The following is a 21,677-nucleotide window of genomic DNA, read 5'->3' as shown; positions in this document are numbered from 1 at the left end:
ACCGAGCAAAAGACACTGGCACTCTGTAGTCCACCTGTCAACAGCAACACACATGAGCCCAGGCGGCCATTCCTGACTCTGCAGCAGCACGCACCAGGGGCGCACCGCCTGCGATCCTCCACTTGTCACAGCAATTTCTGCCTCTAAGACACTTGTCCAGAACTGCATATGCCATTACCAAGACATCAAACCACTCACCCTGCACCCCCACTGCCTACTAGCAGACATAAACCTGGCTGCTGTTTAACCGGCAAGGAGAAAGCACAGCTTTTTCATTCCACTGCCCCTCTAATATTTCATGATTGAAAATAGAATTCTTATTTCCATAGTCTCAGAACCCTCCACTTTATGATGAGGTTTCTTGGTGGTATAGTTCTCTCACATTTCCTCCAGAAAGTACTTGCCTGTTTAATTGGGTTAAGTCCATTATTTGGGCCTCTATTAATTTTAGACGATTTTATTTATTTATTTGAGAGGTAGAGTTACAGGCAGTGACAGAGAAAAAGGTCTTCCACCCACTGGTTCACTCCCCAAATGGCCACAATGGCCAGAGCCATGCTGATCCGAAACCAGGAGCCAGGAGCTTCTTCCAGGTCTCCCACGCGGGTGCAGGGGCCCAAGGACTTGGGCCATCTTCTAATGCTTTCCCAGGCCATAGCAGAGAGCTGGATCAGAAGAGGAGCAGCCGGGACTAGAACTGGTGCCCATATGGGATGCTGGTGCCACAGGCGGAGGATTAACCTACTGAGACACAGCGTCCACCCTTTATTTTAATATGCTATTGAATAAAAATCACACATATAGGGAAGCAATGCGAGATGACGGGATTTAAGAAGCTCTGTTAGCACTGTTAGGAATATACCTGGGGCATAAGTGGTTTAGCCGAGGCGCGGACACCCACACCCCGCACTGGCGTGGCTGGGTTTGAGTCCCAGTTCTGCTTCAGGTCCCAGCTCCCTGCTAATGCAGACCCAGAGAAAGCAGCAGCAGATGGTCCCCAACTCCCATGCAGAACAGGAAGGGAATTTCAAGCTCCTGGCCTTGGCCTGGCCCAGCATCGACTGTTGCGGACATGAACAGTGGATGGAAAACATCTCTCTCTCTCTCTCTCTCTCTCTCTCTCTCTCTCTCTCTCGTATCAAGGTGCCTTCTGTATGAATCTGACTCTCTCCCTTTCTTCTTCAGAATCACCTACATCAACTGGATTCCTTGGAAAACACCTGAGGGTAACAGGACAGGTAAAGCAGAAGTGCCCTCATTTCTTACCGCCTGTGTTTGCCCCTCTCCTCACAGGTACCACGCGTGTTGTGATTTCCCACGTCTGCCGCTCTGCCACTTGAAAAGCTTCGCTCTGAGAGTCCCACTTGGCTTTCAGCATAAACACCGGTGCCACCTGCCGCCGCACATGTGAGTGGGGGAGCCTGCGCTGCCCAGGGCCCGGTGGGTGCAGACAAGGGGAAGAGGCTCAGATACAGGGGAGAGTGGGAAGTCTCAGAAACACTCCCCAGACAAGGAACCAGGATCAAAATGCTTCGGGAAGTTCCCGTTCACAACCACTGCAAGACCCACTTCCCAGACGCTAGCATTCCCTGGGGTGAAGCCATTCATCCAAAGGCCCGTAGCTTGAAAACTATTCCAAGATTCCAATCAGGCATTCCTGGACCCATAGCTCTTCCAGAAAGCAGACCCAGGAAACCAAGGGCCGGCAGACCCCGGACAGCCTGGCAGGTACAGCCGGGGACACCCAGGCTGGCCAGCCCGCCTGTGCGCAATCTGACTAGGCAATGCAAGGGACCACTGGACTCTCCCTCCACAGAGCCAGGTAATCCGAACAGAAGGGTCACCTGGAGCGCTTCAAACCAACTCCCTGAACCTGCCAGGCGGCGCGTGGGCCCCAGGGCTGGGCTCCGCCGGTGCTCCGGCGCCCTCTAGCGACCATCCGCGCCAATGCCAACCCTGGTGGGCCGGGGCCTTCTGCCCGCAGAACCCTCGCCGCTGTCCCCTCCGAAGCGGCGGGATGAACTGCGCTGAGGTTTGGGGCTCCCTTAGAGAAGAAAGGTCTTGTCTGTACAGCTCAAACCTGAGGTTTGTGGGGTTACTCTGAAATACTGTATCCCTCCCCCACCCCGATGTTTCCAGGGAGAAGGTCCTCTAGTTGTCTAAGCGGTAAGAAAAACGAAGTTAGAAGTACTCTGAGTCAGACGTGTAAAAGCAATGTGGAAGAAAGTGTGTCCTTTTGGAATGGGCTGTTCGTTTAAAACAGAATCAAGGAATCCCCTGTGGGTTCCTGGAGCTGCAAACATTCCTAAAATCTTTTTTTGTTTGTTTGTTTATTTTATGGACTCAATCATGACATTTAAGATAGAAAATTAAGGCTGTGTCTGGGCAGTTCTTCACAAAGCATGCACGTTAACAGAGATAGCTGCAGACAATGAGTGCATACAAATTTAATCCCAGCTACTGGGTAATTATTTCATGGGCTCCGAGAGAGAGAGAGAGAGAGAGAGAGAGAGAGAGAGAGAGAGAGAGAGAGAGAGAGAGAGCACAGTGTTCCGCAAGCGTGCTCCTCTCAACTCGCCAGCAGAGGTGGGAGCCCTGCCTCAACTCATTGTCCCTCACATGATCCCACGTGGCTCCAGAGAGGGCACCACCACGAGACTGTGTCTTACCACGACAGGAGTGGTCAAGAAGATTGCCCTGAGTCTCTGATCTCCAGCAAGTCACTTCTCTGGGTTGTAGCATCCATGGCTGTCAAACTAAGGAGCGAGAAGCGCTCTTGCAGCTCTGAGAGTCATAGACTCAAAGGCATGAAGTTACCGTCCACGGCTTGGTAAGGAGTTTGGAACAGATCAGCTTGAATGCTCCCCCAAGGAGTGCACTATACCTAGACTGGAATAAACGTCCGCAGACGGCAGCGGCACCCCTCTCCTCTTCTCAAGACCTGTCTTCAGGCCTTCTGTACTCACTGAGCTAAAAACTAGCAGTTCTCAAAAAGCTGTGCAAAGAATACAGCAAATAAAGGCTTTCCTAGGGTTTGCAAAATTAGGGGAATTATCTATCATATATCCTAACCATGTAGAAGTCCATCAAGCTCCCACATAAATGGAATTTTTAGTTGAGGAAAGTCTGAAAGTGTATTACCCACTATTATGTTTTCCTATGCAGTCACAAGTTGCAGCAGATATGATACTAGATGAATTTAACGCTAATAGATCCTTCAGTACAGATGCTCCATTTCCAATAACATAGAACAGATGCCACATCTTACCTGACCTGTTTTGAATATGAGCTTGATTTTGGCCTTACCCAGAAAATGTATTTGTGGCCCCCAACCTAAATTATTTTCATGACGTGCGTTCCTCAAAAAAAAAAAATTAGGGGATTTCTTTGGGGATCCTCAAAACAATTAAAATCTGTAATCAGTTCTTTAGCATCCATATTTCATCAAAAGAAAGGCAACTCTATTAGTAAATGCAGGAAGGTCAGTTTTAATGCACCAAAGGATGGTCTTGAACCATGTGGCATTTGATTTTGAATGCATCTGAAATTTTTCTGTCTTGATATTTTGTAACCCTTGTGTACTGACTACTGTTGCCAAGGAAATATGGCTTTGGGTTACAGCATAGATCCAAAGAGGGTTTTGTTTGTTTTGTTTTAAAAATATTAACAAGATGAAAAAAAGAAAAGATCAAATATACAGAGAAAATTTAGCCTGTTTCTTCTCCTTTCCTTCTTGGAAACACATGAAATACAGATCTTCTTCTCATGTCTCTGCTTAAGTATGCACAGGCTTGGGCCATGATGTTCCCGACCAGCATGCAGACTTGTACCCATTCGGTCAGGCTGGTCCTGTCAGAGTACATTTCTCATTCTTTGTCCTGGATCTGAACCCTCTGAACATGTGGGGCACTGACTGTAGACAACATTGGCTGCTCACCTCCAATACAGTTACATGGAGAAATCCTTTCCTTACTGGAATAAAGGTGTCCATAGTGGCCTCAGGTATTTGGTACATTCCAGGGAACGTGCAGAGCGGAGACATGGAGCAAACCTGGTAAGTATGTTCAGCTAAATGCCAAGAGATTCTAATGCACACAGGAGAAAGGCTCCACTCTTAGCCTATTTATTTTCTGGGATTATTCATTAGAGTCAGTATAAGCTTAAGGTTTACAGTCATGATAAGGGATTCAAACCATCTGATGCTAAGAAGAATCCAAACTTTCCTACTCTGGAAACAGAACACCTTTCCTTCCAACTAACTGAAATGAGGTATTTTTAGTCAGCACATCAACATGCAGATCAAGGGAGACTTCAGAATAAGACACCTGTCAATTAAAACCTCTAAAAGCAAGGTCCTCTTAGGACAAACCAGTAATTCAAGCAAAAGGTCACACTGCTACTAGAGACCTAGAGAGAACAGGAAGTCTTCGTTTTTCTTTTACAACTAAGAAACAACTTCAGAGACATTATTTTCAGAAGAACTATTTAGAAGTGCTAGTAAAGTGTTTGTCTCATGCTGGGAAACTCACTGCACCCCACCAATGCTTGTTCCCAGTAAAGCATGCTGGTCCCATGTCCCCAAGAACAAAAGTGAAGCTGACCACTCACAGGAGAGGAGGCTGGACGGTCCAGGGGGTCTCCCATGGTGATGCACCAGTAGCTCACTGGTCCCATCCCTGGCAAGTGTTCTCATCCACCCACTCAACAGGCACCTTTTCATGTAAGTTCAAGGGGAAATCCCAGGGCTCCCAAGTGGTCTGATGTTGGTACTGGGACACCATCAGAACCTCCCCATCCCAGACAGGTGAAGAAAGGCTGATGTTTACTTGTGTGCACTATGAACACAGGTGTTCCAGCTATCTTTCCCAAACCCTCCCTCTATTTTTAGCCACCCCCTACCAGTGAGAACCTTTGACCTCCTCTGAGCCAAAGTGCCTGTCAGTTTATCTTTAAAAATGGGCACACAGAGCGAGTTCAACCTGGAAGCAACAGCTGAGTGAGGGGAATGAAGCTCTAAGAGCCATCCTGAGCTCTTCTGGTTAACAAGAAGACATGGGACCGTCTTTAGCTTGAAAAGCACCAAATAAGATAAAGCAGTGTCTTGCCACCAGCTTGAAGTGGGGTATCCTATGAAGTGCAACCAGCAGACACTAGCTACAAAATATCTTCATGGAGTTAAAATCCGGGTTCAAGGAAACTTGGAGGGTTTTAAGCTTATTTTGATAAAAGGTAAAAAAGCAGAACACAAATGCCTTTAAGAACAGAGATGGCTAAGAACAGAGTAAGGACAGGCGCTGGGAGAAGAGAGTACTTTACTTGAAGTTAAGGTTGTTTTGTTGAGTTTAAAGAGCAAGATTTAATCTGTTTAAGAACACTTCTAAGTACATTGGACAGCTCAAAATTGCTACTCAGGAAACAAAACCAGGGGAGCCAAGGAAAACCAGAGCGGTGCTTATAAAAATCCGCTGGCAAAGCAGCCAGAGGACGAGGGGCTGGTTGGTTCTAAGCCGTTTTGTACAAAACGTGGGACTGCACAGTGGCCAGCCCTGGAGGCTCGGCGGGCCAGGTGCGTGCGGGCTGCAAAGTTTCTGGGCACTCCCTGTTCCTCTGCCCGTCGCCCTCCCGAGCCCCGCGCGCTTCTCCCGGGCTCCTGCCTCGAGGCCCCAGCGGCAGAGGCTTTACCAAGTCTGGGCCCTGGAGCCCAGCCCGCAGCTCCCCGACTGGCGCACCTGCCCTTTCCTGAGAGTCCCCGGGGCGCGGCCCGCTGCCCACCGAGGACCTGGCGTGGGCCGCCCTCGACAGCCCGCGGGGCCTCATCTCCTCGGCCAATGGCCCCTTCAGACCGGCCCCCTGCTACTTCCCTAAATGGAGGGGGGTGCCTGGGGGCTGGGCTTCGTCCCTGCACTCGTCGCCGAGTCGGCGCCTTAGTTTGAAGCCCAAGAGCAGGGAACGCAGCTGAGTGTTGCGGGACCTGGCGTTTTGTGCAGGGGGTTGGGGAGAGGTGGCTGTGTCCAGCTATGGGGGGCGAAAGGTGTGTCCACCTGTAGGTGTAGGGGCGGGGGCTGAAAGCCAAGTCCAGCTATGGTGTGGTGAGATCGAAAGCTCGCTCCAGCTGTGGCGCGGTGGGGAGTGGCGAGCTGGCTCCGGCTGTCGGGGCGGACAAGAGCTGGGTCCGACCGGAGGGGCAGCTGAGGGCTGAGTCCAGCTGTGGAGGCGGGGGGGGGGGGGGGCGAGAGCCGGTGCGGTTGCGGGGACCGACCGGGAGCGGAGCTGAGTACTCGGGTGGGGGCGGGGAGCAACAGCTGGGTCCTGCTACCGCGGAGCCAAGAGCTGCACCACGCCCCACAGCGCCCTCCCGTCGGGGCGGCCGCGGATCCAGCCGCGACTCCGTACCCACTCCCTGTTTCCAAACAGCGCACCCTGCACCCGCCTCACCCGGGCGCGCGTCCCCGGACCAGGGGTGCGATGCGAAAGTTCCTCTGACCAGGGAGTCAGGCGCGGCCGCAGCTAGCACAGCACAGCAGCCACAAGCGGCTCAAAGTTGGTCCCGCCCGCGGCCCCCGAGCGCGCGGCGGTCACTCACCCGGGGGCGAGCGACTGGGGGCCTCGAGGGGCGTGAGGGGCTCACTTACCCCATGGGGCGCCGGGGTCACTCACCTGCCGGCCGCAGGGGTCGCTCACCCCAGGAGGCGCGCGAGCAGCTGCAGCGCGAGGTGGGCTCCCGGCTCCCCGGAGCCTGGCACGGCGGCGGCGGCTGCGGGAGCTCAACGGAGCCGCGGGTCCGGCGTCCCCGGAAGCCCTGGCTCCACGCGGGGCGGGGCGGGCTGCTCAGCCGACTCCGGGAGCGCCGGGCGGCGGCGAGGACACGCACCGCCCGCCGACGTCGCCACCCTCCGGCGGAGCCCGCGCAGAGCCTGGCCGGAGCCGAGCGCGGAGCCCCCGAGAGCGCCCTCTGGCCTGGCTGCTCCGCGCGAAGCCCGCGCCTCTCCACGCCCTCAGTCCCAGGGCCCACGTGGGGGCACCCTGGCCTGGCCGCTCGCTCGCTCTCTCCCTCTCTTGCTCGCGGCTTCGCAGGGACCTGCGTGCGTGTTTCTCAGCGCTTGGACCCGCCTCTCTCCAGGGCAGAGCGCAGCCGCGCGGTGGGAGAGGCTGGGAGCCACACTCTTGATGCGCACAGTCCCAGAAACTTCGTGGATGAATGTTCTGTTGTCACCAACAATGGTGCTGGTATTGCTCACCTGCCTGTCTCCAGCATCTGCGGCGTGGCCTGACACGGCGATGGATGTACCTAAGTTTAAAGACATACGTAAGGACCAACCACAGACACGTGTTAAAAGCGCTGTTGAAAGAATGGCTTTTATCCTGCAAACTCAAAGTCAAAATCAGGTAAATCTGCGATAGAGAGACACACCTGAGCGCTGTTTGTGATTTGTGTCTGCAGCCGCGGATAAACCAGGCAGCTAAACTCAGCATACGGGTACCACCAGATTCACAAGCAGGGCTTCAGAATCCATAAAGCAACACAGGAGTGGCTCTCTGTGGCCTTGGCCTGCCATGGACAGTGCTGCAAAGGGTACCAGGATGTGGGAGGGCTTCCTGCCCGCTGTGCAATGCACTAACTAGGCTTTTTTCAAGCAGGGGGGTTATCAGCCAAGAGCTCTTCACCAACTACAGAGTTCCCATTTTCCAAGGACAGAGTAGATGAAATAATGGGATACAGATCAGGCAACCCATTAGCAATTCTGTAGAATCAGTTGGGAAGAAGCAGGGGAGCAACTTCTGCAAGAAAAATTACATTGGTCTTCCCCCAGTAGCCTCTGAAACCCTTCTTAAGTAGGACAACACTAAACCAACACCTTAGAAAGCATCCTAGGGAACCCAGGTCGACCCTGGGACTCGCCTTGGACAAACTTATGCCATGTGGCTATGCAAAGCCCATCAAGCCGTTGTGGCTGGGGATATGGGATTACAGAATGGGCTTGGCCTTCCACAGGGCATAGGGTCAGAAACTGCAATTTGCTCTCCTGAACTGCTGGAGTTGGGGTGTGGGGGATCGACACCTCATCCTCATACTGAGAGTGATGGCCAGGGGGATGGCTCTCCAAGGAGTGTTTTGGGTTCTCCTCCCAGGAACAAGAGGGCAGATGGTGGGTGTCAAGTAACTGAAAATGTGAAATCAGAAAACATTTCTTCCAGATTTTATGAAGAAGTAGTCTTGGAGATAAACGTGAAGTCTGAGTTGGAGTGAACTTGCAAAGATGGGAAGAAAAGGGCATTTCCTTGCACGTTGACTGTGGTCTTCTAGAATTCAAGTTCTGTGAAGGTAGATGATACTTCTGTCTCATTGTATTATTCATTATTATAACCCACATGCCTAGAAAAGTGCATCTGTCCCTTAACAAGTAGTCAACAAACATTTGTTAAATTTAACAGAAACCTTTTTTTCAATAAGCAAGAGAAGACGAATTCAGATGTGCCGAGCTTGTGCTATTTCCAGGCATCTGTTCAGCACTCTACATACCACCCCATTTAATTTTTACAGCAACCTGCACAAGTAAGTTTTATTCTGTCTACAATATGCATGGGTCTGGGGTGATTGGAATGACTAGACCAGGGAGCACAGTTACTACTGGGAGAGGAGGAAGTGTTAATTGAAGCAAGACAGGAAGCAGCAACCAAGAATGAATGAACACGTAGACATAGAGTAGAAGTTACAAAGTTCATAGAGAAAAACCCAGCACAGGTATGTCTGACCCCCTCCCCACCCCCAGTTCAAAGAAAAGATACACCAGCTGAACACAGTGCCACAACTTGTGACAAATATGGTTTCCTCTGCTAGCAGGCTCCAGCTCCCTAATTAGAAGCAAACAGTTGCCTGCAAGCCAGCATGCAGAACACACATGCAGCTTTATGCCAGAAACTTGGGATTTTTTCTCAAGGCATGAACTGAAGGTATATTCAGAAAGGCTCTTTGCAGGGCAGATAAGCAGAGTGTACTCCCACCTCTCATCTGAAATCAGCAGCTCCTCTGCTGATCATCACTGGCTAATAAGCTGTGTTCTCAATCACTGCCCCCACAGCAAGTTGCCCACTAGCCTGGGTCCCCTCGACAACCGAAAGACCAACATCTGCTTGTCTGTGCCACTCACCTCCTCCCACCTCTCCTTTTTGTGGGTTCCGAGCTGCTGCTGGGTTCCACAGCCATGGTCAAAATGCTTTAAAGCCAAGCCACAGAGGCACGGTGGCCCTGGTGTTCCCAAGCCGCAGAGGAGACTCCAGCCCAGGGTGGATTTGCTCGCCCAGTCCCTGTTTGATAATAGCTGGGGAGGCGTCCGTTCAGTGTCCTATGCCAATAGGAAAGGCATCTCACCCATCAGTGTGACGAGTCAAACGCTGGACTGGAGCCAGGGAACAAAAGGAAAGACATGTGGATTCTTACCAATGCAGTTGATACCATTTTTTAAGGGTAGCAGATGATGAAGGAGAAAAACAGGCAGAGACTCAGTGCCCTGCATCAAAAACCTTGGATCCTTCCCTGAATGAGTCAGGGTGAGCATTTTGTTTTGAAATTGAATCTCTGTTTTCCCTTTTTTCTTCTTTTGAGCTGAAGGATGGTTACATACTCAACTAGTCAAGGGGATTGCTGTAAATAACAGGATTTATTTTTGAGACTGTGGATCAAATAAGAACCTTGAATTCTCACCCCAGGGCTATTTATAGCTCAGAATGTGCTCTTTTTTCCTATTTCATGTGATTTTGAGAAGGGACTGATGTGTCCTCTCTGTTGTTCGTCTGTATGCCTAAGGCAGGTTGTATTACTGGAAAGCAGGAGAGGGCCCTCTAAGAAGCCCTGACTGGAAGCTCAGGGTGCAGGGGAAGCTGGCAGGCACAGTGCATGCTGATGTGGGACTTGCATCCTCCCTGCCTGTCCTTTCTATGGAGACTCTGCAGGACCCGCCCCCTGCCTGCAGCCCTCAGGAACAAGCTGTTACCAGGACACCCTCTACTTTTGTCCACCAATAGGTGGCATCACAATCTCTTTTCCTGCATTTTAACAACCATGGACAGAAGGCATTTTCTTTCAGAGATTTCACACTTTACCGTGGGTGATATTTGAAAGGCCACCAAATCAGCTCTGTATTAATGCAGAGCACATTAGCCTTTGGCTCAGGCATTCCTCTGAGCCTCAGTTTCCCCATTGTAAAAAGGAAGTGTTTGAACAGAACTCCCCTTCTCAGTTCTGCTTTCCAACTACAAACTCTTCCCAGCCACAGCATTCCTCCTGCCTGTGATAAAGCCATCAGGATGAAGGAACAGCAGGTGCAGCTGTCCCTCTGTTTCAGACTGCTATTCACCCAGCCTATATTAATTTCTGTCCTTTTTTTCATTTATTAAGGAAAAGCACAACTTTGTGGAGGTAACAATGCATCAGCCCCAAACCTACATTTTCCAGTCTTTCTAGCTGATGTGGTAGTCCTGTGACTAGGGTTCTGCACTGTTCAGTATGGTGGCCACATATATCTACTTAGCTTTAACTTTATTAAAATAGGGGTTGGCATTTGGTGCAGCAGTTGCAATACAACTTGGAATGCCTGCATCTCATATCAGTGTGCCAGATTCAAGTGCCAGCTCTATTTCTGATTCCAGTCTCTTGCTAATGTGCAGCCTGGGAGGCAGCAGCCAATTGCTCAAAGAGTATTGTCCCTATCACTTACATAGGAGACCCAAACTGAGTTCTGAGCTCCTGGCTTCAGCTTTGCCCAGCCCAAGCTATTGTAGGTATTTGGGAAGTGAATCAGCAAATGGAATCAATCTCAATAATTCTCTCTCTTCTCTTCTCTTCTCTTCTCTTCTCTCCCCTCCCCTCCCCTCCCCTCCCCTCTTCTCTCCTCTGCTCTCCTCTCCTCTCCCTCTCAAATAAACTTAATTTTTTAATGTATTTAAAGGAAGTAAAATTTAAAATGTATTCCCTCAGTTTCACTAGCCACATTTTACATGCTGAACAGCTAGCACCTCACATTTCCATCACTGCGGAGAGTACTGCAGTGTAGCACTGGCCTAGCCATGGAGATGTTGGTGGAAGTTACAGGGTGGTTTCCATCAAAGTTTAAAAGACAGTAAAAGCTAATTCAGCAGTGGCATGGGCCTCTGCCCCTACCCCTGCCCCTTGTTTCTACCTGAAAGTGGGGCGAAGTTGGCCACCATGTGACCATGGACAGGGAGCATTTGCTAAAGCAGGCTAAGCAGAAGGGGTGTCCTCGATATCATAAGCATCAGTTTTATTTCAAGTGAAATCAAACCTTTAGTTGACTCAAGACACTCTTTTCAGCTTGTTGTTACTAACAGCCAAATATTATTTCTAACTGATCTACCCTCAGGAAGGTACTTGGACAACTTCCAGTTAATAGCTTTTATAAACACATTTCTTTCCAATTTCCTTTACTTTGGCCAGAGTCTAGGACAAGACTCTGGATGAAAGAAACAGAACAATGTATACAGCACAAGAAGTGACTATTGATCGTTCATTTCAACATGTCAGACAGGCCAAGGGAGGTACAGATGGACATTAGTGATGCCCAAATGCATATCCCCTATTTTATGATTTGATTGAAGAACAGCATCACATTTTCCTGGAAAAGAAACTGTTGGGTACAGAAGAAAAAAAAGTCAAATAGTACTTGAGCTTGTTCTGCATGCTAGGAGCTCCACTGTAGGACTTGACAACATTCTCATATTTGACTCTCGAGACAACCTAATAAAGTGAGGATTCATATCTCTCTTTTTCAGAAAGCAAACTGAGGCTCAGCGCAATCAAGTCTGTTGTCTGCATTGACGTAACTCCTTGGTTGTAGACATAGGTTCCACATCCAGGTCAGTGTAGCCCTTGCCAAAATTTCATGATGAAACTCCACTGCTGGGAGTTATTATATTCTGCTCCACACTTACCTCAGGGCACTCAAGTCATCATTGTATTGCTTTTTTCAAGGGCTTGACTCTTCTGCCACAGAGAAGGCTGATGAGATTTACTGCAGTTTCGTAAGCATGGGAATACAGTAAGTTGTCTCAATTGCTGGAAAAGCCAGCCTTTGGCTGGCATCTGGAGACCCTCAGAGCTTCCCTGTTTCCAGAGACGGGCAATTTGGATGGGAATTCATCTCTATTTTCATACAAAAGCCAGATGACATCCTTCCTGGATTCTGGGATAGGATTATAGAACCTGGGAAGGCAGGAAAAATAGCTTTCTATTCACTCTGAAATAGCTTCCTCTTTTGGAGTTCACAGGAGGAGACAAATTAGAGCTTCATTCTAATTCATGAGCTAATTCTAAGTTAATAAGAAAGTCATGAAGGGAACATACAGAACCTAGAGGGAAACAGCACCACTGCAAAATTCACGTTCTGCACAAAGCGGATCTGGCCACATGGAAAGCTCAGAGCAGTGTCCCAGAGGGCAAAGTGTGTGATGTTCATGGTGACCTGACTCCAGAATTACTTATTCGGAAAGCAAAAACAAATACATTTTATATTTTTTTCCAAAAATTCTTCAATTACTATGCAGAGGTCAGTCACTAAGATCAGCCCAGTTTTAAAGGGAGGAAACACCAACACTTTTGTTGTTGTTGTTGTTGAGCGAGGTGTCAAATAACCTGCAGACTGTGTTTTAAATCACTACACCTTCCATCTTACAAAAGTGCAATCCTGGGGCTGGCGCTGTGGAACAGTGGGTTAACGCCCTGGCCTGAGCTCCAGCATCCCATATGGGCACCGGTTCAAGTCCCGGCTACTCCACTTCCAATCCAGCTCTCTACGATGGCCTGGGATAGTAGTGAAGGATGGCCCAAGTCCTTGGGCCCCTGAACCCGTGTGGGAGACTCGGAGGAAGCTCCTGGCTCCTGGCTTTGGATCGGCACAGCTCCAGCTGTTGCGGCCAATTGGGGAGTGAACCATCAGATGGAAGACCTCTCTCTCTTTCTCTGCCCCTCCTCTCTCTGTGTAACTCTTTCAAATAAATAAATAAATCTTTCAAAAAAGAAAAAAGTGCAATTCTGTCGAGCCTTCTCTTCCTGATGGCCTCAGTGTATTACAAATCTTGAGAAGTATATGGAAGAAGGCATTCCAGGAAAACGGACACCTCTTGGGAGTATTTGGGGATTCAGCCTGAATCTTCATGTGGTCTCCCTCACTGGTCAGTCCAGTCTGGATTCTCACTGTGCCCCTTGAGTGCAAGTGAAGATGCCCCAAACCCTTTCTTCTAAGTCAGGGGTCCCTCTCTATCAGCAGGAAGAACAGAAGCCCCCACGACCCCCACAGAGGGCTTGAAGAAAGCCCAATTCTGAAGGCACCCTTGACTCCATTCTCTTCTCCCTTCCCTTGTTTTTCAGCAGAAGCAGGGGCAGGAGACGCTCCCAGACCCTATGCTGCTGCCTCTGCTACCTAAGATGGCAAAGAAAAATCCCAGTCTAAGATCACCTTTGATGCTTTTTCCTCATGATTGCTTATCTTAGTATGTTTGTGTTGCTGTAACAAAACGCCACAGACTGGGTGATTTATAAGCAATAGATATGTGTTCCTCAGAGTTCTGGTGGCTGGGCAGTCCAAGATCAAGGGGTCATGGGACTAGTGTCTGGTAAGGGCTACTCTCTGGTTCCAAGATGGTGCCTTGTTGCTGCATCCCCAAGAGGGGAGGAGCATGTGGCCTCACATGACAGAAGGGCAGAAAGTCTCTTTTATAAAGGCATTAATGCCATTCACAAGCAGAGGTGAGAAGTATGAACTCTAGTGACCTTAATGACCTCCTGGGTTCCCCCCAACCCCGCTTTTCAGTACAATTGAATTGGAGATAAAGTTTCAACCTGAATTTTGGGGGACACATTTGTTGTATTATCCAACAGCTAGCACATTGCACAGCAGGCCTAAATGAAAAGATATAATCTCTACTTCCATTGAGCTCAAGTCTAACTAGGGCACAAGAAATAAACAACTTCAACCCAACACAACAATGGAAGAAATGAGCTATGTCTGTGACCCCATGGAGATTACGAGGTAGAAGATGTACCTGTGTCCAGAGGAGCCACGTAGACCTTGGAGAGCAGGGAAGACCTGCAGAGATCACCCAGACAGTCTAGAACAAAAGGTTTTCCTGCCAAGACAACAATACATACAAAGTTTCCAAGTCAAGAGCAGGCATGCATGATTAGGAACCTTCAAGGAGCTGAATAATTCACTATAGATTGGACATAAAAGATTAGACAAAGGATGGTTGGCTGGGGCAAGCAAGCGGGCAGGGATATAAGGATAAAGACGTGAAGAGATTTTTATTTCATTTCACGAGTCACTTATTCTCAAATAAGTGAGAGTCCAATATTTTATTTAACCCATTCTGAAATGAGAAAATCAGGGAGTTTTTTTTTTTAATAAAGCCAAATTAATTGGATTATCTCTTTCTTCCTATTTTCATGTTAATATTAGTCATTGCATTCTTATCATCAATTTCTCATTAGGGTTTGCCATTTTAAAAATGTCCTTACTTGGTAAAATAAAAGTACTTAGGAGCTACGGGAAAGCCAAGAAATGTTCCTGAGATTTGTTTTGTGAAGTCTAAATATTTAGAAACATCAGCTGGAGGCCACTGATAGATATTGAAGAATTTTGAGTAGGTTATGTGAAGATTAGATGTTGGTGTGAAATTGATGAGGGGTTGGAGAAGAAAAATAGAGCTAGGGCAATGAGTCAGGTGTCTCTTCACTGAATTCATAACATAGATACTTACTGAGCACTGCCCTAGTGTTAGGGATACAATGGTGGGCCAGACAGGTGAAGTCTCTGCCCCCATGGAGTTGTCAGTCAAATAGAGGAGACAGAAAATGAACAAAGAGAAGCAAAGAGATTGAGAGCCATGGAGAAGGAACAATGAGAGAAAGAAAGAAAGAAAGAAAGAAAGAAAGAAAGAAAGAAAGAAAGAAAGAAAGAAAGAAAGAAAGAAAGAAAGAAAGAAAGAAAGAAAGAAAGAAAGAAAGAAAGAAAGAAAGAAAGAAAGAAAGAAAGAAAGAAAGAAAGAAAGAAAGAAAGAAAGAAAGAAAGAAAGAAAGAAAGAAAGAAAGAAAGAAAGAAAGAAAGAAAGAAAGAAAGAAAGAAAGAATATCTATAGATTACATTAAGTTCTGCGAAGGAAATAAAAAAGGTGATGAGGCAGCGAGCAACTGGAAAATGTATCTTCAAAGCAGGTGGTCAAAAAGGCCTCTCTAAGTGATAGCATGTAAGCGGAGAACTCAGAGGTAAGAATGAGCCAGGATGCACAGACCAGGGGGAGAGCGCTGCAGTTGGAAGGAACAGCAAGTGTGAAAGCACGGAGATGAGGAAAGTCCTCAAGGTCAGTTTTACTAGTTTGGAGAAGGGAGGATAAGGCAGTTATGCCACAGCAAACTCCTTACAGGCTAAAAGAGAAGGGGGAAGCAAAATAGGTGCAGGGAGACTTCAATTTTCACAGAAGACTTGTCTTGCTCATTTCATTAATTAAATGTGTTTTGAACATATAGTCTCTGAAGAACACCATCCACTATGGATTGAACAGATGTTTAAACCCCAGTTTTATGTTAACGGTTTATGGATTAAGGCTGGAGGCTTGATCTAATAATGGTATCTGCGAGGTGGGTTATGTGGGAGGTCTTTAGTTCCTTGGAAGGTAGTTCTCATGCGAAGGTTGGTTCTGCAAGCTGATGGTGCTTTCTGTGTCTCTCTGTTTCCTGCTCACCATGTGGTCCTTTCTCTGCACATGCTCCTCCACCGTTGGCCTCTTCCAGACCCCAGACTAATGGGGTCACCCAATCTTGAACCGTGAACCTCCAACCTGTCAGCCAAAATAAACCTTTTCCTTTCCAAGGAGCTCCTCCCAGATGGTTTAGTTAATGTAATGGAAAGCTGATTAGTACACCAACACTAGGTATTAGAGTTGAAAAAAACTTCCTGTGTTACAATCCATTGCAAAGCATAGCACAGAAAATGAACCCCAAAGGGGCAACTCACAGGAGCCCTCTGGCTCAGAATTTATTTCTGTCTGCAGACTGGAGGCAAGAGCAGGTCCCATTGACATCAGTGGGAGGGAGGGCCTCTGGGCTGTGAGCCCAGGCAGCCAACATGAAGAGGGTTATTTCTGGAGGAGTGAGTCCATATGTGCACAAAACAGATTTTAAGGAAGAACAAGAATTGCCTCAGTAGAGTCCCCTCCCCCATATGACCTGCTCTTCCCATCACTTCTGTTTTCTTGGTGATATTTCAGGTTTGGCAAGTATCTGTAGTTACCTTTGGGCCAAATACTTTCCTTATGCCATCAGGGAATATGTTATCTTTTTATGCCTTGCAATACATTTAGGAGACATCACTAGCACCTTTATGTGGACCATTCCTTTTAAAACCATGTACTCCTTCTGATGGGAGGTGTTTTCCTGATAGGTGAGTTTGCCCCAGAAATGTAACCTACTTCCTGGGTCACAAGGTCAACCTTTCTGTGGCAATGATTCTGGCCACTAAGGAGGGAGAATCCTCTGCTATATTAAGATGGCCAAGAAACGAGGCACTCAGAGGAAGGCTCCAAGATGAACACATCTCCCTCACAGGGTTGGAGTAAGATGGTATGCGGTGTTTAAATCACATATGTGTGCAGATAGTTTTATATTATTAAATGAAATATTACTATATATCCTGTTTTGCAATCTGCCTTTTTGTGTTCATAAATATTATTCTACATTATCATTTGTAATGGCTAGAAAACACCCAAATCTAGGGATGTAAAAGACATTTGCTAAACAAATCTCCTGTTTTTGCATATTTGTTTCCAGTTTCTCACTACTGTGCACAGGGCTCCCATGATCAAGCTATATAGCTATATAGCACCAGATATCAGGTGACAAGAACATCAGCAAAGGCAACTTTGTAGGATTTTCCCCCAAAATCCATCACCCCAGTCTAATCATGAGAAAAGCATCAAACCCAAATTGAGGGCCATTCTATAAAATACCTGGCCAGCATCCTCAAAAACTGGCAATGTCATTTAAAGGAAGACTGAGAAACTGTCACAAGCCAGAGCAGACCGAGGAGACACAGAGGCTAAATGCAATGTGATGACTGGACCTGAAAGTGGACATTCTTGAGAAAGCAGGCAGAATCCAACAGAAGTCTGGAGTTTTCTTAGCAATAAAGTAACAGCATTGGTTTCTTAGTTATGTCAGAGGTTTTGTGGTAATGTAATCTGTTAACATAGCGGAAATGGGTGAAAAGTAAATGGGGACTCTCTTTACTAGCCTTACAGCTTTTCTGTACACCTAAACTTACCATAAATTAAAAGCTTATTCTGGCAAGGGGGGGGGGTGTTCGGTGCAGTAGTGGGAACACCACTTGAGAAGCTGCATCCCATAGCAGAATGCTTGGCTTTGAGTTCCAGCTCTACTTCCAATTTCAGCTTCCTTCTGGTACATATCCTGGGAGATGGCAGACGATGGCTTGCCAGCGTGGGTCCCTGTCATCCATGCGGGAGACTGAATAGAGTCCCTGGGCTCCTGGCTTCGGCTTGGCCCCATCCTTGCTGTTGTGGGCATTTAGGGAGTGAACTAGCAGATGGGAGAGTGCTCCTTGTCTCTATCTCTCACTCACTCTGTTTCCCTGCCCCTCAAGCAAAACAAAATAAATAAAAGAAAATTTTGAAGTTTATTTTTTAAATAAGCATAACTTTTCCACTTGTTTCCCTAAAATAGACTGCGAGTAGTTGAGTCAAAGACAGTATATATAATTTCCAGGTGTTTGATACATTTTCTGAAGTGACCAGGATGATAATTTTATTCAATTCACCATTCTTCCCTACTTTGAAAGTAAGAACCTTACTTTCTCTTAAGTCAAGTGATTCCTTGGCACACTCCACAGGGGTACGCGTCCCAGGGAACACCTGGCAGGACTCAGAGAGCATGCTGTGAGAACCTCTGCAGAAACAGGGTCCAGCCTGGCCTTGCCAGCCAGCCTGGTTCTCAGCAGGCAAAGGAATCGGGAAGTGACTCAAACATCTCTCAGGAAACAAGGACAGGGAGTCAGAGAAAGCCATTTTCACAGTCATTTTCTGATTGCAACTCTGCTTTCTGCATTCTGCCAGTGGTGCTGCCTTGAAAGTGAATCACCGGTGATCAAAGGCAGACCAAAATAACGCATTGTTCCCCTGGAGAGCAGAGGGGCAAGTCCTATCATTCTCAGAGTATTCTCGGCGGAAAGAGAGAGAAGTGCAAGAGAGACCTCATTGCCTACTTTTCCTAAAAGCAAGGCCTATAATTTTGCTCTTTTGAAATCTTTAAAAAAAAAAAAGTGCCTATTTGAAAAAAGGTGCAAGCAACACTGAACTGCATATTAATGTTTATTCCTTTTTAAAAAAGATTTATTTACTTATTTGAATGTCAAAGTTACACAGAGAGAGGAGAAGCAGAGAGAGAGAGAGAGAGAGAGAGTTCCTCCATCCGCTGGTTCACTCTCCAATTGGCTGCAACAGCCAGAGCCATGCTGATCCAAAGCCAGGAACCAGGAGCCTCCTCCAGGTCTCTCACACAGTTGCAGGGGCCCAAGGACTTGGGTCATCTTCTACTGCTGTCCCAGGCCATAGCACAGAGCTGGATCAGAACTGAAGTGGAGCAGCTGGAACTCAGACTGGCACTGTATGGGATGCAGGCAGTGGCTTTACCTGCTACGCCACAGTGCCGGCCCCTATCTATTTCTTTTCTATCACCTTATCCCATGGCAATGCAGAGTGGAAGATCCCCTATATCATCTGCGAATAAGGATAGTTTGACTTCCTCCTTCCCAAATTGTATCCATTTGATTTCTATTTCTTGCCTAATGGTTCTGGCTAAAACTTCTAGGATTATACTAAATAGCAATGGTGAGAGTGAGCATCTTTGTGTGGTTCTAGATCTCAGTGGGAATGCTTCCAATTTTTCCCCATTCAACAGGACACTGGCTGTGGTTTTGTTATAAATTGCCTTGATTGTGTTGAGGAATGTTCCTTTTAGACCCAATTTGCTTAGAGTTTTCATCATGAAAAAGTGTTATGTTTTTGTTTTTGTTTTTGTTTTTTTTGACAGGCAGAGTGGACAGTGTGAGAGAGAGAGAGACAGAGAGAAAGGTTTTCCTTTGCCATTGATTCACCCTCCAATGGCTGCCACGGTGCACCGCGCTGATCCGAAGCCAGGAGCCAGGTGCTTCTTCTGGTCTCCCATGCGGGTTCAGGCCCAAGCACTTGGGCCATCCTCCACTGCACTCCTGGGCCATAGCAGAGAGCTGGCCTGGAAGAGGGGCAACCAGGAGAAGAATCCGGTGCCCCAACCAGGACTAGAACCCGGTGTGCCGGCGCCGCAAGGCAGAAGATTAGCCTAGTGAGCCATGGCGCCGGCCAGAAAAGGTGTTATGTTTTATCTAATGCTTTCTCTGCATCTATTGAGAAATTTGCATTGTTTTTGTTCTTCAGTTTGTTAAAGTGATGTATCATATTGATTGATTTGCGAATGTTGAACCATCCCTGCATACCAGGGATAAATCCCACTTAGTCCTGGTGAACGATTTTTTTGGTAAGGGATTGGATTCTATTGGCTAGAATTTAGTTGAGGATTATTAAGTTTATGTTTATCAGGGAAATTGAGTTCTCTTTCTCTGTTGCATCTTTTTTGAGTTTAGGAATTATGGTGATGCTGTCTTCATAGAAGAATTTGGGAGGATTCCCTCCCTTTCAATTGTTTGGAATAACTTGAGAAGAATTGGAGTTAGTTCTTCTTTAAATATCTGGTAGAATTCTTCAGTGGAGCCATCTGGTCCTGGGCTTTTCTTTGTTGGGAAGGTCTTTATTACTGATTCAATTTCCATCTTGGTAATGGGTCTGTTTAGGTTTTATGTCTTCATGGCTCAATTTAGTTAGGTTGCATGTGTCCAGGAATCTATCCATTTCTGCTAGCTTTTCCAGTTTGTTGGCATACAGCTCTTTGTAGTGGTTTCTGATTATTCTTTTTATTTCTGTTGTGTCTATTATTACATTTCCTTTTTCATCTCTAATTTTATTAATTTGGGTCTTCTCTCTCCTTTTTTGGTTAGTTGGGTCAATGATGTGTCAATTTTGTTTATTGTTTCAAAAAACCAGCTCTTCATTTTGCTGATCTTTTATATTGTTTTTTATTTCAATTTTGTTGATTTATTCTCTAATTTTAATTATTTCTCTTCTTCTACTAGTTTTGGGTTTGGTTTGCTGTTGTTTTTAGATCCTTGGGATGCATTTTTTTTTTTTTTTTTTTTGACAGGCAGAGTGGACAGTGAGAGAGAGAGACAGAGAGAAAGGTCTTCCTTTGCCGTTGGTTCACCCTCCAATGGCCGCCGCTGCAGCCGGCGCACCGCGCTGATCCTGGCAGGAGCCAGGAGCCAGGTGCTTTTCCTGGTCTCCCATGGGGTGCAGGGCCCAAGCACCTGGGCCATCCTCCACTGCACTCCCTGGCCATAGCAGAGAGCTGGCCTGGAAGAGGGGCAACCGGGACAGAATCCGGCGCCCCAACCGGGACTAGAACCCGGTGTGCCGGCGCCGCAAGGTGGAGGATTAGCCTATTGAGCCACGGCGCCGGCTTTGGGATGCATTTGATAACTCATTTATTTGGTGCATTTCCAATTTCTTTATGTATGTACCAACTGCTATAAACTTTCCTAACACTGCTTTTGCTATATCCCATAAGTTTTGATATGTTGTATTGTTGTTTGCATTTGTTTCTGGAAATTTTTTTTTTATTTATCTTTTGATTTCTTCTATGCCCTACTGTTCATTCAGGAGCATATTGTTAGTCTCCATATATTTTCATATGTTCTAGAGATTCTTGCTTCTAGATTTCTAGCTTCGTTGCATTTTTGTCCAAGAATATGCATGATATGATTTTGACATTTTTGCATTTGAATAAACTTACTTTGTGGCTTAGTATGTGGTCAATCCTATAGAAAGGTGCATGCACTGGTGAGAAAGATGTGTATTCTTAAACTGTAGGATGAAAAGTTCTGTAGATATCTGTTAGGTCCATTTGGTCTATACAGCCGATTAACTCTGCTGTTTCCTTGCTGATTTTCCGTCTGCTTGCTCTGTTCTTTGCTGAAAGTGGGGTATTGAAATCTTCCATTACTATTATATATGAGTCTGTGTCTCCCTTTAGATCCCTTAACATTTCTTTTAAATAGCCATGTGCCCTGTAGTCAGGTGCATATGTGTTTATAATAGTTACATCTTCCTGTTGAATTTTTCGCTTAATCATTACATAGTGCCCTTCTCTGTCTCTTTTAACAATCTTTGTGCTAGAGTCTATTTTGTCTGATATTAGGGTGGCTACATCAGCTCTTTTTAGGTTTCTGTTAGTATGGAATATTTTTTCCACCCTTTCACTTTCAGTCTGCATGTATCTTTGTTGATGAGATGTGTTTCTTGGAGGCAGCAAATAGATGGGTTTTGTTTTTGAATCCATTCAGCCAGTCTGTGCCTTTTAACTGGAGAGTTGAGGCCATTTATACTCAAAGTGACTATTGATAAGTAATAACTTTGCTCTGCCATTTTTCCATAAATATTCCTATTTTTTAGATGGTCCAAATTATATTATATTTTGATTAGCAAAATGTGTTGATATTTGCTACATT

General features: G+C 46.7%; 1 protein-coding gene across 2 annotated transcripts in view; it reads right to left on the bottom strand.

The window, feature by feature from the left end:
• Positions 1-9,333, bottom strand: part of CPNE4 (copine 4) — a 531,073-nt gene extending 521,740 nt beyond the window's left edge. The window contains exon 1 of one of the 2 annotated variants that reach the window (XM_051818460.3): positions 9,150-9,333. In XM_051818460.3, the coding sequence (XP_051674420.1) occupies positions 9,150-9,205 (56 nt within the window). In that variant the 5' untranslated portion in view covers positions 9,206-9,333. Of the gene's footprint in view, positions 1-6,657; positions 6,796-9,149 lie in introns of those variants that run through there. The other variant, XM_002722063.6, reaches the window with a different exon arrangement.
• Positions 9,334-21,677: the final 12,344 nt, after the last annotated feature.

The sequence above is a fragment of the Oryctolagus cuniculus genome, chromosome 4 (assembly GCF_051225735.1).
Source record: "Oryctolagus cuniculus isolate XC-2025 breed Fujian yellow rabbit chromosome 4, ASM5122573v1, whole genome shotgun sequence".
Classification (NCBI taxonomy): Eukaryota; Metazoa; Chordata; class Mammalia; order Lagomorpha; family Leporidae; genus Oryctolagus; species Oryctolagus cuniculus.
The sequence above is the reverse complement of the archived record's forward strand: the minus strand, read 5'-3'. Positions and strand labels throughout refer to the sequence as shown.